This window comes from Polypterus senegalus, chromosome 9, assembly GCF_016835505.1.
Source record: "Polypterus senegalus isolate Bchr_013 chromosome 9, ASM1683550v1, whole genome shotgun sequence".
Taxonomy (NCBI): Eukaryota; Metazoa; Chordata; class Cladistia; order Polypteriformes; family Polypteridae; genus Polypterus; species Polypterus senegalus.
Window position 1 is genome coordinate 74284215 of NC_053162.1, and position 19106 is coordinate 74303320.

General features: G+C 36.1%; 1 protein-coding gene across 3 annotated transcripts in view; it reads right to left on the bottom strand.

The window, feature by feature from the left end:
• ankrd11 (ankyrin repeat domain 11) overlaps positions 1-19106 on the bottom strand; it is a 402782-nt gene that overhangs the window by 110327 nt on the left and 273349 nt on the right. For 2 of the 3 annotated variants that reach the window (XM_039763291.1, XM_039763292.1), the window contains 2 exons: positions 14380-14512; positions 13120-13200 (listed from right to left, as the gene is read on the bottom strand). In XM_039763291.1, the coding sequence (XP_039619225.1) occupies positions 13120-13200; positions 14380-14512 (214 nt within the window). The remainder of the gene's footprint in view (positions 1-13119; positions 13201-14379; positions 14513-19106) is intronic. The other variant, XM_039763294.1, reaches the window with a different exon arrangement.

Below are 19106 nucleotides of genomic sequence, written 5' to 3' on the forward strand. Positions count from 1 at the left end.
CAGGCCATTGTTGCAAAATTTTGGAGCGTTTACATTCCAGACTATGATGTCAGCATGGTTTTTAAGGGTAGACTGTCATGAACACAGTACATCGTGTCAATAAGAACAAGATTTGGCATAAAGTTTTACACGCTTTGTGAATCTAAAACGGGATACATTTGGAATTCGGTTCTGTGCACAGGGAAAGAGACAATGGTTGATCTGAAATGATCAGTCTGGGGTTGCTATGTCATTGGTGCAGACTTTGATAGATGCTCTGCTGGATCATGGTTATTATGTACCCGTGGACAATTTTTATACTTTGCCAGAGCTATATGACATCTTGCTAAAAAGAAAGAATGACACATATTGAACAGTGCATCCCAACTGTCGTGGCATGCCTGAAGACCTTGGAAGAGCTAAATTACAGCAAGGTGCACTAATAGCCTGGCAAAAGGGCAAAGTGCTTGCGCTGAAATGGAAGGACAAGAAAGATGTTTGTCTTCTTAGCACTGTACATAATGAAGCTACAGTCACTGTACAGGCAAAAGACAATACGTACTGTAGGTTACAAAGCCTTTTGCTATGGTCGACTACAATAGCACGATGGGCGGCGTAGATCTTGCAGATCAAGAATTGACCTTCTATCCTGTTATGCAGAGGTAACAAAAAAAAAAAAATTCCTACAAAAAGATGTTTTGTCATCTGGTGGAAGAGTGGATTTGGAATGCATTTGTCTTACACAAACACACAGCTATTGAAACTATATCTCATGCAAACTTTACACGGAAGCTTGTAGAAGAAATCATTGCCACACATCCACACTACTGCTAAAGAGACGCAGTTGACCCAGCACATCACGGATCAAGCTAGAGCATCTTATGGATAGTCATTTTATTAAATGTTCACCTCGAACAGTGGTATTCAAAAACTGATAAATCTAGAAAGAAGATCAGAAAAGAAACACACTATTATTGTCCCAACTGACGCTGGATTGTATTTTTCACCGTGCTTTAAGATTTACCACACAAAGGACTCAGTTTCGACATCATTAGTAGTATTATTGATACTGCTATTTTTATTATTGTTGTTCATTTCATATCATCATTACTATTATTAGTTATATCATTATTATAATTTTGTGATTTAATAAAAATGTAATTTTTCATGCCAACTAAAATGCAATGCTAAAGAGGTAAATCTGCTGTAGTAGCAGAATCAAATAACTAGAAGTGGACTGTGCATGCTATTAGAGATTGGAGAATTATATGGCCATTGCATATCTTGAGTAAAAACTACCCTGCTGTTAATTAATCTGTTCATCAATAAATCATGATGGATATTCATTTCTTTAGATACCAGTTCCATACATTTCATAAAAGGTAGCATTAAGAATTTCAGCCCTCAAATACTGCATAAGGTAACGGAAAAGGATGCAGTCCACTAACATAATGATAATGACATAATGATAAACCGGTTTATGAATATTGAACACATAGGCATCATATTGTGGGAGACTTTCAATAAAGGCTCCCATGGATGCAAAAGATATAAATATATTGCTTAATTGCTCTAAAAATGGCTTCTTGTTGTTTGTCACTAAAGTGCTTATGGTGTTTGGCTTGAGGGTGAGCAATGATCAAAGGTCTTTATTTTCTTTGTGGCATGCAAGTGAGGATCACTTTCTTTCGTCATAAAGTGCTTATTTTATAGTTGACAGTAAACAGATTGTGCTGCTGTTCTTCACAGAACTTAAATAGAAATGTGGTCATCATGAAACTTAGCAAGAATTTTTTGTGACCTAGCAACATCTAGGACTTGCTTTGCGTTTAGAGGGTCACACCTGCGCATGCGATAAACACAATTGGGCAGCCTGTGTATGAGAACTGTGTTTTACAATCAGAGTGTATGTCTTTTACTTGTCAGTTGGACTTTGCAATGCGCTTCATTGTTAGCAGCATTTGCAAACACAGCAGTAGTTGCATTATAAAAGTTTGCCTTTGCAACATGTCTCAGTGCCTGCCAGCAGTGCGTGGCCATGTATCCCCTTGTCGTGAGACTAATGAGAAACTTAATTTTCTGGCTGCAGCATCTGGAATGTATAATTCATACTGCAGGTTGTGCCATGCATATAACCGCATAAGCTATTAATTGACACCACGATCGAGCTTCAAGGCCCAGGACGTTATCAGTTTCTGGATGAGCAAAACAAAATTTTATACACCTAGACCAAGACGTTTCCAAAAAATTTTACTATTTTTTCATTGTAATAACAAATGCAAGTGGATAAAACATCATCCACTAAGTTATAAAATCAATACAGTCAGAACATACACTTAAAAAAATGTTTTCCAAAATAGCAAGTGACCTACATTTGTAGTTTTAAAATTACCCTGTTAAATTGATTTAACATTGCAAGTTTAAATTAAGCAAATATTCAGGAACAAATGATACATTAAGCTTTACAAGCTTTGCTAACCAAAATGACCATAACATGGTAACTCAAGCATGAAATACAGTGGGCATAGGTTATACCTCACATTTTTCAAGGCTGGCACTATACAACACTTGCAGGAGGTGCACACAGTATTCTATTTGTAGCTTTCACTTTATACCGAATGCTACTGCTAGGATAAATACTAGAACCTGGAAATATCAAATAAGAGTTAAGTTATGATTTATTTTATTTTCTCAGCAGTCAGTTTACCCTCTAAAATCTACAGGATGTAGGGAGGAAGTTTTTGCATTCTTTCTTTCTACGCTTTTGTATAACTTACTAAGGCCTCGCAATCCAATCTAGTAAATACTCCAAAAATATTATTATTACTTTAAATTATCAGACGGATTACAAAAGACTAATTGGTAAATGATCACATGGCTATACCAGGAGTCCCCAACTCCAGTCCTGGAGGGCCCCAGTGGTTGCAGATTTTCATTCTGACCTTTTTCTTAATTAGTGACCTGTTTTTGCTGTAAATTAACTTATTTTGAATTAATTTTAATTGACTTGCTCTTGAAGACTCAGACCCTTTAATTGTTTCTTTTTCTTTAATTACCACTCAAACAATAATGAGATACAAAATGAACCAAAACATGACCAGCAAACTGTGTTGATCATACGATATCTGAAAATAAAGAAAGAGGAAGGTCACAGGAATGTTGATCTGCTCAGGTCCCCAAAACATTTCACTAGTGCTCTTAGAAAAGAGAAAATCAACAATGTTGGAAATGTCTGCTATTGCACAATAAGCGCAGCAACAAGCCATGGTTGGTTAAAGAAGGGGTTTAATTAACAACAAGAATTAGAGCCTAATTAAGCAATTTGTTAGAGTTTGAGGGCCTGACTTAGTTGGTCTTCTGTTGGCTCACTCACTTCAAATTTTATTTCTATTTGGGTGCCATTTAAGGAAAGAAATGAAGCAATGCAGAGGAACGAAGAAACTCAGGGGAACAAATATTAAAAAACATGCTAATTAAAATTAATTCAAAACAAGTTAATCAGCTACAAAAATGGTCACTAATTTTAAAAAAAGGGCTAGAAAGAAAACCTGCAGCCACTGGGGCCCTCCAGGACCGGAGTTGGGAACCCCTGGGCTATACGATTTCAACATGTTTCTTTACTGCTAGCACTGAGTAAACTGTTGGAAAAAAGAGAGAAAGTGAATCATGAAACCTTACTCTGTACACACTTTTGGCTTCATTTAGCTCAGCTAAATGTTTTCTCTAAGCAAATACAAATGGCATTATCAGTCATGTTTAAAATACTGGCACCCCTACACTTCTTTCAGAAAATGCACTTCTCCCAGCAAAACATTGAAATTACAAATGCTTGGGTATTCACATGTTTATTTCTTTTGTTTGCATTGGAACAACCCAAAAGCAGTGGAAAATGTCAACTCTGATATCATTCCACACAGAACTAGAAATTAACTGGACAAAATTATTGGCACCTTCTACTTCATATTTGGTAGCATACCCTTTGGAAATAACAGAAATCAATTGCCTTCTGTAACCGTGAATGAGATTCTCACACCTATCTACGTAGTCAAAGCATCTAGTACTTTACATTATATGATATGCTAAATTGGCTGTAAGATTATGATCACTTCCACTGCTAAAATGTGACATGGGACATTATTTACACAGATAAATGATGTTGGTGACAGCTGGCAAGTTTAGATTTGCCAACAAAGACACCTAGCCAACTTACTTTTAAAAGATAAAAAGTGGTATAAAAGCTATAAAAAAAGCCAAAAAAAAAAATCACATATTTTAACTTGATTGATGTAAGATACAGTTAGGTCCATAAATATTTGGACAGAGACAACTTTTTTCTAATTTTGGTTCTGTACATTACCACAATGAATTTTAAATTAAACAACTCAGATGCAGTTGAAGTGTAGACTTTCAGTGGGTTGAACAAAAAGATTGCATAAAAATGTGAGGCAACTAAAGCATTTTTTTTAACACAATCCCTTCATTTAAGGGGCTCAAAAGTAATTGGACAATTGACTCAAAGGCTATTTCATGGCCAGGGGCCTCATGTATAAAGCCGTGCGTAGAACACGCACTATAACATGGCGTAAGCACAAAAGCCGAAATGTGCTTACGCACAGAAAAATCCAGATGCAGGAATCTTTTTTTTTTTTTTTTTTTTTTTTTATTAATTTTATTACAATCAATACATAGCAATCAAGTTTTTACAAAAAAAAAGAATTATGCTAAGAACAGATCGATCCCCACCCTTGAGAGAGAGAGCAAGCCAAACGGTGTAAAATTTAAGGCTTTTAAAAATACCTAAATCAACAAATTCTCTGTGCTTTATAAACATTTCAAAATATTACTGATTAGATCCTGCCATGTTTTGAAAAAGTCTGCACAGATCCTCTAACTGAGTATTTGATTTTTTCCAATTTTAAATAATATAACACATCAGTTTCCCACTGACTTAAAAGAGGAGAGTTTGGGTTCTTCCAGTTTATCAGAATAAGTCTGCGTGCCAACAGTGTAGTGAATGCAATCACAATTTGTTTGTCTTTCTCCACTTTAAGACCCTCTGGAAGAACCCCAAACACAGCTGTTAATGGGTTAGGAGGGATTGTGAGTCCAAGACTGTCTGAGAGGTAATTAAAAATTTTTGTCCAGAATAATGTTAATTTGGTGCAGGCCCAGAACATGTGACCTAGTGAGGCTGGGGCTTGATTGCAGCGTTCACAGGTTGGATCATGCCCTGGAAACATTTTGGAGAGTTTTAGTGAGACAGATGTGCTCGATATATAATTTTGAGTTGTATAATTGTATGCTTTGCGCATATGGAGCTTGAGTGAATTCTCTGCATTGCTACTTTCCACTCCTTTTCTGATATATTAATTGAGAGGTCATTTTCCCAGTGTCCTCTTGGATCTTTGAAAGGAAGGGATTGTAAAAGGATTTTATATATTGTAGAGATGGAGTCTAACTCCTTGAAATTGAGCAATAATTTTTCCAGCGTGGATGAGGGTGCAAGATGAGGAAAATCTGGAAGGTTCTGTTTAACAAAGTTCCTGATTTGAAGATAGTGAAAGAAATTTGTAGCTGGAATGTTAAATTTGGAATGTAATTGTTCATAGGATGCAAAGACGTTGTCTATATAAAGATCTCTAAGCAAGTTAATTCCAAATTTTTCCAGATATTAAAACTGCATATGTTTGTGAGGGTTGAAAGAGGTGGTTCTTTTGCAGGGTGCCACAGAAAGAAGCTTCTCCGTCTTAAAATGCTTTCTACATTGGTTCCAGATTCTAAGTGAGTGGAGCACAATTGGGTTATTAGTGTATTGCCGATAACGTGTGTTTATTGGAGCACAAAGCAAGGAATACAAAGAAGTACTGCAGGATTTTACTTCTATTGCGGTCCATGCCTGTGTATGTTCTTCTATTTGTGTCCAGGTTCTTATCGACTGTATATTTGCCGCCCAGTAATAAAACTGGAAGTTAGGTAGAGCCATGCCGCCTTCTGCCTTTTGTCTTTGTAGGGTCGCTCTTTTGATGCGTGGATGTTTAGAATTCCAAATAAATGAGGTTATTGTTGAATCTAATTGCTTAAAGAACGATTTATTAATGTATATTGGTATGTTTTGAAATAAAAAAAGGAGCTTAGGAAGAATATTCATCTTAACAGTGTTAATTCTTCCAGCTAGTGTGAGATGAAGGGTTGACCATCTATGCAAGTCTTGTTTAATTTTTTCCATGCAGACGCGAAATTTTGTTGATAAAGAGCTTTATGTTTACTTGTGATGTTTACCCCGAGGTATTTAAACTGTTCTGCAATGATAAAAGGAAGGGTGTCTAATCTAATATTATATGCTTGCGAATTCACGGAAAGAGTACACTTTTATTCAGATTAATTCTGAGACCAGAGAGCTTTTGAAATTCTGTGAGTGCTGCTAAGACTGCAGGCACAGAATTTTCTGGGTCCGATATATACAGTACCATGTCATCTGCATATAATGAGATTTTCTGTTCCAGTCCTTCTCTGCTAATCCCCTTTATCTGATCAGTATTTCGACAATGTATTGCCAGTGGTTCAATGGCAATTGCAAACAGCAGTGGTGACAAAGGGCATCCTTGTCTTGTGCCACGCTTCTAGTTTAAAGTAGTCTGAGCAAATGTTATTGATGCAAACTGAAGCTTCTGGGTTAGTATACAGTAATTTAATCCATGCACAAATGTTGGGCCAAACCCAAACTTCTCCAAAATAGTAAAAGGTATTTCCATTCAATCATGTCGAATGCTTTTTCTGCATCCAATGATAATAATATTTCTGGGGTGTTTGATTTAGTTGGTGAGTATATTACATTAAACAGGCGTCGAAGATTTGAAGATAAGTGTCGGCCCCTAATAAATCCAGTTTGGTCTTGTGATATTACTGAGGGAGCACTTTCTCCATCCTTCTAGCTATGATTTTAGAGAGTATTTTAACGTCGTTATTCAGAAGTGAAATTGGTCTGTATGATGCACATTGTAATAAGTCCTTATTTTGTTTTGGAAAGACAGTGATTAGTGCTTGGCGAAAGGTTTGTGGAAGAGATTGGTTATCTCTGGCTTCTGTAAATGTTGCTAATAGGAGGGAGCTAGCTGAGCGGAGAATTTCTTGTAAAACTCTGCAGGGTAGCCGTCAGGGCCTGCTGCTTTTCCACCTTGGAGTGACTTTATAGCATCCAGTAATTCTGATAATGACAGAGGTTTATCGAGCTCCTCCACACTAATAGCGTCAATTTGTGGTATCTGTAATTTATCCAGAAATGCATTAGATTGTATATTGTCTTCTTTAAACTCAGTAGTATATAGGGATTTATAGTAGTCTCTAAAAGTGTACATTATATTTTTGTGTTCGATGATTTTATCTCCGTTCGTGTTAGTAATTACCGAGATTGCGTTGCATACATCTTGCTTGTGAATTTGTTGCGCTAAAAGCTTATTAGCTTTCTCTCCATGTTCATAATAATGATGTCTGGATTTGTAAATTAGTTGTTCGGTTTCTTTAGTTGTCAAGAGGTTTAATTCTGAATGTAGAGCCTGCCTCCTCTTATGTAGAGTCTCGCTTGGTAGTCTGGCATGTTCTTCATCTATTTTAGTAATTTCGCTTTTATCTCTGCTACTTTCTTCGCTCGGATTTATTTCTGTGGGAAAGATATGAGATAATCTGTCCTCTTAAGAAGGCCTTAAGAGTTTCCCAGAGTATTCCTGCAGAGATCTCAGGGGATGTATTTGTCTCTAGAAAGAATTCAATTTGTTTGGATATAAATTCAGTACAATTCTCGTCAGCTAATAGAAGCGGATTGAGACGCCATCTGGGGTGAGTGTATGGGGCTTAGTAATTTCAGCTCCAAGATCATCGGAGCATGGTCTGAAATAACAATAGCATCGTATTTACAAGATTTAATCTTAGGCAAGAAGTTATTATCTATAAAGAAGTAATCAATCCTTGAGTAGCAATGATGTACTGGTGAGTAGAAAGAATATGTTCTTGAATTTGGGTTTAAAAACCTCCAGGGATCTGATAAGTTGTGATCAGTTATAAACTTTGTAATTATCTTTGCGGTGTTAGTTGCCGTTCCCCCTGTGGAGGAAGTCTTATCTAAAAGTGGATTTAGAACACAATTAAAGTCCCCAGCCATTATAAGTTTATGAGTGTTCAGATTGGGAATGGATGCAAATAAATTTTGTATAAATTCCTTATCATCAACATTAGGTGCATAAACATTTATCAAAATCATTTTACAGTTAGATAAGTCTCCCATGACCATCACATATCTCCCTTCAGGATCCAATACTACATCTGATGCTACAAATGGTACTGTTCTATGTATGAGAATTCCCACCCCTCTAGTTTTCTTTGTAAAACTAGAATGGAACATTTGGCCAGTCCAGTCTTTTGCAGCCGGAACTGATCCTTACTTAGTAAGTGGGTTTCCTGTAAAAATACTATTTTAGCATTTAGACCTGTTAGGTGAGAAAGTACTTTCTTTCTCTTTAATTCGTGATTCAGGCCTTTAACATTCCAGCTTACGAAGTTAACTGTCCCATCATGGAGACACTGATTCTGAGTTTTTGGTGTCATATTATAGTCTTAACTGGAAGTGAAATAGTTTAGGTCTTAATTTCCTATTCCCCCAAGAGTTGTTGCCATGCAGCTTATTATTACGTTGATAGTTATAATTATAAAGATTGAGATGATAGATTAGATATAGATCAAGCCTGCTCTCTTTCTCTTCCCCCCTTAACCCCCACCCTCCCTTTTGCCTCCCCAGGTGAGGCTAAAACCCACTTCATGCAGTCCCAGTCCTCTGACATACCCAGAGACAGAGCACGTCCAAAGCACATCAAGCCCCCATGCAGTGGCGCTTTAAGGTTAAAAGATAGAGATATCTGTTACCAATATAGTCTTTAAAAGAGGAAAAAAAAAAAAAAAAATTTTGCACTTAATATATATACATATATATATACACACATATACATACATATATACATATATATATATACATACACATACACATATACATATAATCTTCATCAATTTTAGTGCATTAAGATGATATCCCCAGATAATAAACCCAGGTGATGGTGTTAAAGATGTGTCCAAAACAAGCATAACAAGTCTTAATGCAGTAATAGCAATAACAGCAAACCAAGGGTATGATATTGAACAGTCTCATTTAGGGTACACATGAAATAATTAGAAAAGAAAAAAAAGAGGAGGAAAACGTAATTAAGCACAATAAAACATAAACATTTAGCGCCCTAGTAATACTAAGTAATGATAAGTAATAAGTAAGTAATAATAATATAAGAATATGAGAATATATGCTGATAAAAAAAAAAAAAAAACGTATTTTAAAAACAAATAGATCAGACAGTAGATTATTAATCCTAGCGTTATCATTTGCAGGAATCTGTGTGTACTCTAACTTCCACGTTCTTCCGCTACATAAATCCCGATTACCGTGAAAAGTAACGCTCATGCACGCGCTTTATGTAACGCCCCAACTTCTCCCAGAATTACGCCTCTTTGGATATGCAAATGAATATAAATCACCCTTAAGCTCAGCCTTCTGTGAAAAGACAATGGGAAAAGTACGGGGGAAAATATAAGAATTTCAGCGAATACCAAGTGGAGGCAAAGGAAAAACATACTATTTGTTCAAATAAACCGCGGTATAATCAACAAAAGGAAGTTGATCGAGTGACATAGCGTGTTGGAGAAACTTGAAAGCTCACATTCACAAAATCGCACAGTGCCAGAAATAAAAAAGAAGTCACATATCAAAGTCGCCGTGAAAAGGCGAGTTGTAGCCCACTGAATGTCATATGAAAGCTTATTAGGGTACAGAGAAAAAAGGCACACAGTGGGGAAAAAGCACAAAATGTCAACTTCAATCTCGACATTTCCACTTTAATCACGTAGTTTATTTTTTAAATGTTTAGCCGCCACTGCAGTCTTTGCTTTTCTTTCCCCAAATACCCAATTAGAATTGGGGAACGCCGATTCTTCAAAATGTTTAAGGAACATTGAAATATCTTCGCAGTACATGTTTAATTATTCTATCCTTCATGACACTCCCAGTGAAGAATATAGATTATTTAAATGAAATTAAAGTTTTATCTGTATAATATAATAAACATATTTTGCTGCATTTCACCTTAAAAATGATATTGTCATCATATGTAAATACATGCTTTATAAAGTGGCTCAGGTTGTGCGATATTGTAACTGTAGTGCAAGTTTACAGTGGGGTGATTGTACTTATAAGTACAAACAGTTCTACAAGGAGCAATTGACTGAGTGCGTTTATAGTTCTTGGGATGAAACTGTTTCTGAACCGCGAGGTCCGTACAAGAAAGGCTTTGAAACGTTTTGCCGTGGCTGAGACAGCGTGCACTTGAAGCTGTATACCAATAATTCTCTTTCTGATCAGCTGCTGCTGTGATTCACACTCAGATACAGTGATATAAATACTCAGAATGGTGCAGTGAGTAATATGGAAAAAGATGATCCGCTGTGGCAACTCCTAACGGGAGCAGCTGAAAGAAGAAGGTGCAGTTAGAGTAACAACGCTAAAGCAGTTATGGTATTTGGAATACTATGGCAATTCCCTGGAACATTATATTGTTACAAGTTAATTACAATCAGATGCGTTACACTAATAAACAATATGCGGCTAGTTTCAGTGTATTTATAAAGGAAAATAATGAGTAACCACACAGGAACAGTAGCACTGCTTTGATGCTGGGTGCCGCCAGTCTGCAAAACTGAGCGGAGAACTTGCGTACGACAAGGTATGAAGTACCGTGGAAAAGTGCGTGGCTTTACGCCAAGTGTAGTTTTTATACATTGCGATTTGAACGTGGAAAAGTTCTTAGGCAACATTTCTGTGCGTATGCACCGTTTATACATGAGGCCCCAGGGGTGGGCAAGTCCATCGTTATGTCATTATCAATTAAGCAGATAAAAGGCCTGGAGTTGATTTGAGGTGTGCTGCTTGCATGTGGAAGATTTTGCTGTGAACAGACAACATGTGGTCAAAGGAGCTCTCCATGCAGGGGAAAAAAGCCACCCTTAAGCTGCGAAAACAGAAAAAATCCATCCGAGAAATTGCTACAATACTACGAGTGGCAAAATCTACAGTTTGGTACATCCTGAGAAAGAAACCAAGCACTGGTGAACTCAGCAATGCAAAAAGACCAGACCTGGACGTTCACGGAAGACAACAGTGGTGGATGATCGCAGAATCATTTCCATGGTGAAGAGAAACCCCTTCACAACAGCCAACCAAGTGAACAACACTCTCCAAGGGGTAGGTGTATTGATATCCAAGTCTACCATAAGGAGAAGACTGCATGAAAGTAAATACAGAGGGTGCACTGCAAGGTGCAAGCCACTCATAAGCCTCAAGAATAGAAAGGCTAGATTGGACTTTGCTAAAGAACATCTAAAAAAGCCAGCATAGTTCTGGAAAAACATTCTTTGGACAGATGAAACCAAGATCAACCTCTACCAGAATGATGGCAAGAAAAAAGTATGGAAAAGGCGTGGAACAGCTTATTATCCAAAGCATACCACATCATCTGTAAAACACGGTGGAGGCAGTGTGATGGCTTGGGCGTGCATGGCTGCCAGTGGCACTGGGACACTAGTGTTTATTGATGATGTGACACAGGACAGATGCAGCCAAATAAATTCTGACGTGTTCAGAGACATACTGTCTGCTCAAATCCAGCTAAATGCATTCAAATTGATTGGACGGCATTTCATGATACAGATGGACAATGACCCAAAACATACAGCCAAAGCAACCCAGGAATTTATTAAAGCAAAGAAGTGGAAAATTCTTGAGTGGCCAAGTCAGTTACCTGATCTTAACCCAATTGAGCATGCATTTCACTTGTTGAAGACTAAACTTCGGACAGAAAGACCCACAAACAAACAGCAACTGAAAGCCACTGCAGTAAAGGCCTGGCAGAGCATTAAAAAGGAGGAAACCCAGCATCTGGTGATGTCCATGAGGTCGAGACTTCAGGCTGTCATTGCCAGCAAAGGGTTTACAACCAAGTATTAAAAATGAAAATTTTATTTCCAGTTATTTAATTTGTCCAATTACTTTTGAGCCCCTGAAATAGAGGGGTTGTGTTAAAAAAATGCTTTAGCTGCCTCACATTTTTATGCAATCTTTTTGTTCAACCCACTGAACTAAAGCTGAAAGTTTGCACTTCAACTGCATCTGAGTTGTTTAATTTAAAATTCATTGTGTTAATGTACAGAACCAAAATTAGAAAAAAGTTGTCTCTGCCCAAATATTTATGGACCTAACTGTATGCCCTTGCACATCAATACATTAGGTTCTATATAAGAATTTTTTTAAATGTCAATAATACTCATTTGATAATTCTATCCATTTCAGAGTTAAGAGAAGTTAAGTATTTTTTGTCTTGTTAGCTCAGTGTCAAACTACCAGCACTTGGTCATATCTCTGTTAATATTTGCACACCATCTCCATACAATAAACATCAAAAAAATATTTTAACCACTATATACTGTAGGACATTACTGCCTTTCCCTTAAAAAAAAATCATATAGCCTTGACTCCTGTATCCTTGGTACAGTACACCATTTAAATCTCTAAATATAGACTTTTGAAGATATCTAATTAAGTTCTATCTATACATCTAAACATGCATCCATCTAATTACAACACAATTAGACTGAGATACTCACATTTTAAAATCTGATATCACGCTAGATTGTTACACTTACACAGAACACAACACAAAGAGTATCTTTCTTACTTTCTTTCAAAAACATTTTTTTAATAAACTAGCAATTATCTGCAAGTCTGAACGGTTTTAATGGGTAGACTTATAACATAATCCACATATAAGAATAAAAAAATACAGGGCTAAAAAAAAAAAAGGCCAAATGATCAAGGTGAAATTCATCTATCAAAATACAATAAATGTGTTGTCAAAGCTTCAAAGAGACACTAGAAAATGTTAAACTACCAAACGAAGAAGTAGGCTGCAGCCAGGAAGTGCTGAATGTCAGGGGGTACAGTAAGTTAAGAGTTACGTGCTAAAATTAACAGGAAATTAAGGATTAGGTGTTTACCTGGGTGTGGTCTGTGAGCAGAGAGTGAGGTGGCAGCACATTGGTGATCCCAAGCCTCCGATGACAGGCCGGGGTCAGAATCTAAGAGTGAGGGTGTGGTGAAATGCAGCAAGCGGGCAGACATGCAAACAGATACATGCATATGCACGCACCAAGTGTGCACACACACACACAAACACATACAAATCCATAGTACAAATGCAATTACACAAGAATAGCAAATGATGCAAAAATCACAAGATGCAGTTCCACAGGATTAAGGAAGGAGGACATGGGTGTTGCAATAGAAAAATATTAGGAATGACAATCATTACACAAAAGAAAAAGAGATAGAAAGGATAACAATCATTTCCACATATCAAGTGACACAATACACAGCATTAAGGAACCACAATATGCAAAGAAGCAGAATATGAATGACAAAAAAGAAAATGAGACAAAAGAAAGAGAAAGTAGTGTTAGATCACCAGGAGAGATTGTAAAAATCACTATGGATGAAAAGTACTTTTTTATATAAAGTGGTAGGCATTTATCACCACAAAGAATAGCAATATACTTAGCGGAATGAGGATAAAAGACAACACAGTGAAGATGCTGTGAATGACATTGCCTCGTTTTATGAAGCTCAACCTAACTCCCAAATTCGAGTCTTTTGTTAAATCTGCTTGTAATTGACCTTTACAATTAACAGGGAATAGCACTATATTAAAAATTTTATTATTGAAACAAATGATTCATTGAATCTTTACAATAGAAAAAGATAAATCCCAAAGCAATTCTTTTCTGTAATTAGTTATTTATTGCTGATCTAAAATTTATCAAAATAAAAACACGTTCACTGCGTTCAAAATACAACAGCTTAATAAGCCGTCCCTAAATCCATTTACTAGTGAACCACCAAATATTAAGATCTAGAATTATCGAACAGAACATTTAACATACTAGTTCTATATACAGTTAAACTGTTATACAACTAAACATTAAACGTTGGTAAAAATCATCAACAACAAGTGAAGCTAATGTATGTTCTAGTACCAAAATAATAAAGTTATACTCTTCAGATATATGGATCAAAATACAACACAAAGAACATCACTTGGTTAATGTCCTGAACCAGTAGTTTCACTCTTCAGTAAAGTAACACAGATTTACAAACATCTACGTACAAGATAGGAATCCAGTAAGTTTGATTTAAGAAACTTTCATTTGAAACTAACGTAACATTTTTTCTGTTTTTTTTTTTCTTTGAATGGATCTTACCTGAATCCGAGTCTTTTGGGTCTCCATTAGCTCCAACTGTAAATGGTAGCTTTCTTTTAGGAGCTTTATCTTTAATATCTTTTCCCCCTTCATTTCTGTCTAGCTTTGGAGTTTTGTTTAAGGAGACCTTATCCTAAAAATACATAAAATACTAATTTTAAGATAAGTTTTCATAAGAGAAACATTTCAAAAAGTAATACATGTGAACTTTTTTCTCATTATCTCTATGCAACAACATCAACTAAGTAAAGAAATTAGTTATAATGAATTAACTAAATTGAAAGAACTTCTATGGAATCCAAAATGTTTTATAATAACAAAAATAACAAACACATACAATAAAAAGTAAAAAATATGAAAAACAGCAAAAGTTTTTGAAAGTAAAAACACACCTTACTTTCCAAAATGCTTCTCATATTATTTTTGCTAGCAAGAACTCAGCAAGTGATTAAACATTCATTTGCTTGAATTTTTTGAAAACTATGAAGAACACAAAAATCATACAAAGTACATAAACTTTAGACATCGGCCCTTTTTTATTCTTCTAGTTAAAGGTATACCAGGATAAGAATCTGAAAGATGAATATAGAAGAATGGTTTAATGTAATTTTGAAAGCTGTAGGAGAAGCATGTCATACATTTTTTTTAAAATGTTCAACTAATAGAGCACATGCCCAAAGTCAGACTGAGAATAAAGATGTAAATGTATTTTAAAAGGTGAGCCAAACAAGGTAACTTGTGGACTAAACACAAACATGGTCCCCATGAAAACCAAGACTCAGCTCCATGTTTCAAAGACTGGGTCAACTAAATTGAGTTCAATCTTAAAAGGATAGCTTTCCCCAAATATCTAGAAACAGAATTATGAATGTCCACATTACCTCAGGTAATTCAAGGACTTCACTAGTATATAACTTATATAATCTTGACCTCAACGCAGAGGGCCAGTGGCTCTAATCCAGGCCTCTCCCAGGTATCTGTGATTCTCGCCCTGTCTTTAAGAGCTAAACCTGACAGAAGGGAAATAGATTGGTTGGGTAGTCTAGAGTTTCGCCTTATGGCTCAGCTCCTTCTTTCACCACCACAGATAAGTATAGTGACTGCATAACCATGCCTGCCACCTCACTCACTTATGAACAAGTCACCGAGGTACTTCTCCTCCACTTAGGGCAGTAACTTGCATCCCACCCAAAGCAAACAGTCTATCTTCTTCCTACTGATGACCATGGCCTCAGACTTGGAGGTGCTGATCCTCACTCTTGACACTTCACACTCAGTCTCAAACTGTCCCAATGCATGCTAGAGTTCACAGCTTAGTAAAAGTCAACAGTACCACATTGTTTGCAAAATTTCAGTGACAATTCTAAGGCCTCTGAAATGAATACCCTTCCTTCCACTTGATATCTTGTCCAAAAAAAAATCACAAACAGGATAGGAGACAAAGCACGGCCCTGGAGGAGTCTCACACACACTGGGAACAGGGCTTATATTTAACGCCCAAGAGTATGTAAACATAGCTCTTACTTTGATTAAACATGTACTAAATAGCCCTTATTAACAGCCCCAGAAACCTATACTGTCCCAGTGTTTTTGAAATGTGTCATCTTGTGCACGGTGCTAGGCATTTAGTGTCTTTTACTATGAGCAAGTTATGAAATTCTCACTCACTACACCCATTTTAACCACAAAAAAGTGGAGCTCATCCTTCCATGCTTTTTTCTTTGAATCAAACCTTAGTTTCATCATTCCAAAAACATTTTCCCAAAGGCATTATGAAGTGTCAGGATGGATTTTTGGCAAACCCATAGTCATTCAACAATGTCATGCTGGAGAAAGGTGGCTTTCTCCTTAGTATCCTTCTAATGTGTTGTGTATGGTAGACTCATGAACAAAGATGTTAACCTGTCCCAAAGATTCCTTTAAGTCTTTAGCTGATACTCTATGGTTCCTATGTTCACTTGACAGAGCATTCTGTGTTGTGACATCTATGATAAGTGGTCTGTGGTTGTGCGTGTGTGCAAGCTAGCATCGCTCTGTGTTTGATTGGGATGCTTGGCTGTTTGCGCCATATACACATGCATAGATGGGCAGATCGTGCAGATGCCTTAGTTGTGCTTTGGAGGAAGCAGCGGATCGAATCTGCACCCATTTTTTGAGGAGAGACAAATAGGAGCCTGCAAGGCAGAGGGGGGTAGAACCGTTGGAGATGTATGTTAAAGTCCGGAAGGAATGAGCAAGAACCAGCACAGAGATGTCTGTTTTAAAAAGGAAGCAACAGGGTTTGTACATTTTTAAAACATTGTTTCCTGCTTTTTTAAACCTCTGATTTTAAGAAAATTTTATTGAACTGTTTTTAACCTCCACGTGGACACTGTTCATTTTTATTGGATTATTTATTTATTATGGATGGAGAACTGCATTGTTTGAATACTTACTTTTTTTCTGGATTGATTTATATAAAAGCACTGAGGACTTTTTACACCTCTCTCTTGGCTGAATGTGTATGACCTCATTTCCCTGGCTCATCTTGGTTATGACTACTGATTGCTGCAGGTTCAAGAGGCTTCCTAGAGGCTACAAGGGAGTGTGGAGCCAACTCACAGCGTCACATCATCTAAGTAATATTGGCTGGGCACTGACCTCTAGGGACTAACGGATCTCCATTTATATAATTTTGTCTAACTGTGGACTGACAAATATCTAAACTCTTTGAAATTATTTTGTAACCCATTTGAACTTTATGCAAATAATTACTTCTTGATCCTAGATCTTCTGAGATATCTTTTTGGTGAGGCATGCTTCACATAAGCAGATGATTCTTGATCTTTTCCTCTAAACCATATCTACAATTTTTCTTTATTGATTGGACTCCAGGTTTTCTAACTAATAATTCAAATTTCTTAAAATCACCAGCCTAGGGGTTAACATACTTTTTCTAATCTACACATGTAAATGTTTGAAAAATGTATTTAATGTTTTCAAAAACATACACATATTAATTTAGAATTATTAGTTAAAATACATTGTGTCTGATCAGTTACTTAAACAAGATGAGCTCAAATTAAAATGTTAGAATTATATAAACATATAAATAAATAAATAAATAAATAAATAAATAAATAAATAAAAGCAGTCATTTCCAAAAGGTTAACATACTTTTCTTGATACTGTAAAAAATCTGGTATAATTTAGTCTTGATGCAGCCTGAACATGCAAAACTACCCTCAAACAGCTGAAATGGTTCTGGGTGTGAGTTCACAAACATTCCACCAGCTGATGTGGGTAATGCTAAAGAAATACAGAAAGTTACTCCTGTATAAAGAGGGCAGGACTGAGCACTGGCCAATAATTAGGCAAGTAATAATTCTGAAATGCCATGCAAAAAGACAAACACACATCAACAGTGCAGACTTTAACTTCTTTAATGTTAAAACTGAAAAGACCTCCCTTTTCATGGACATCTAAGAAACAAAATACTAGTGTTAAACCTTGTCTCTCCTCTTGCACATCACTTTAATAATTTTAAACTGATATTAACATCGTAAATCATAACATTAATTTCTAAAATTAAACCTACCTAAAAAAAAAAGGGAAAGCTCAATTGTTGTGCTGAAATCACCTATTGTTAAAATGATCAATTCATAGTTATTGACTAGCTTACTTCCTAACGCACTAAATGTATCAGTTATCAGACCATTACTGAAATAAAAATCAGAGTAAACTGAAATATGCTAAATAATTATACTATACAGTACTATATAATAATCTACTTCAAATGTAACTTTTTTTTCTAATTCAGGGGTTTCCTTTAAAGCTCCTTACAACTAGTTTCCTAACTAGAAGACAGTCCTTGCTGATTATGAAATTTAGTATTTAACTATTTGGCTTGTTGGTGCTATCATTAATTGTACCGTAAAGTTTACTTCTCTGAGAACATTTGTGGACCAGAACAAACTTACACTTAATGGTCCTTCCAATTCCCCCCTCTTTGTTTCTAAACCTTTAACACAAATACTTCATGGTGTATATGCATAGGTTTAAAAGGACTGTGATTGAGGACCTCTGCTCGATTTAAGCATAGCTTTTGATACCGCAGATTACCTTATTCTGATACATATCCCAGAAATTGATTTTGAGCTTACAGGTACAATACTTCAGTATATTCAGAAGATAAAGGCTTGAAGGCCTGTTAAAGCCCATTTAGGCATTCCTTGTGTGATTTAGGGCTAAACAACAAACAGTGGGGGGGAGAAATGGTCTTGGACTTTTGTTTATACTGGCCCACCATAATCAGCTAGAAATCAAATGAACCATTTCTAAGTGAATTACTAGTTATACAGATAGACTTAAAATCACAACTGTTAGATGTTGTCCTATAACCTTACTAAGCTCTCTCATACTTCTGTAGCTGCTTTTTTCCTACTGCTTCTTATTAACTATTCTCTGCTGATATTGCACTTGGCTGAACACTGAAAAAAAATGAAGGAGGTGTGAGGGTATTGCCTGTGTCCAAAGTGATGCTTAAGTCTTAACTAAACTATTATCCTTGGCCTGCTAAATAAAGTTAATTCAATTCAACATGTGTTAGAAGGTTTACATATTTGTAAAATAGCATATGAATAGTTTAGATCCAACCAAATTAAAACTGAGGAAATAAATATCAAAGAAAAATCTTCTACCTATGACTCTCTCTACTTTAACACTGGAAATGAGAGATGCTCCAATCA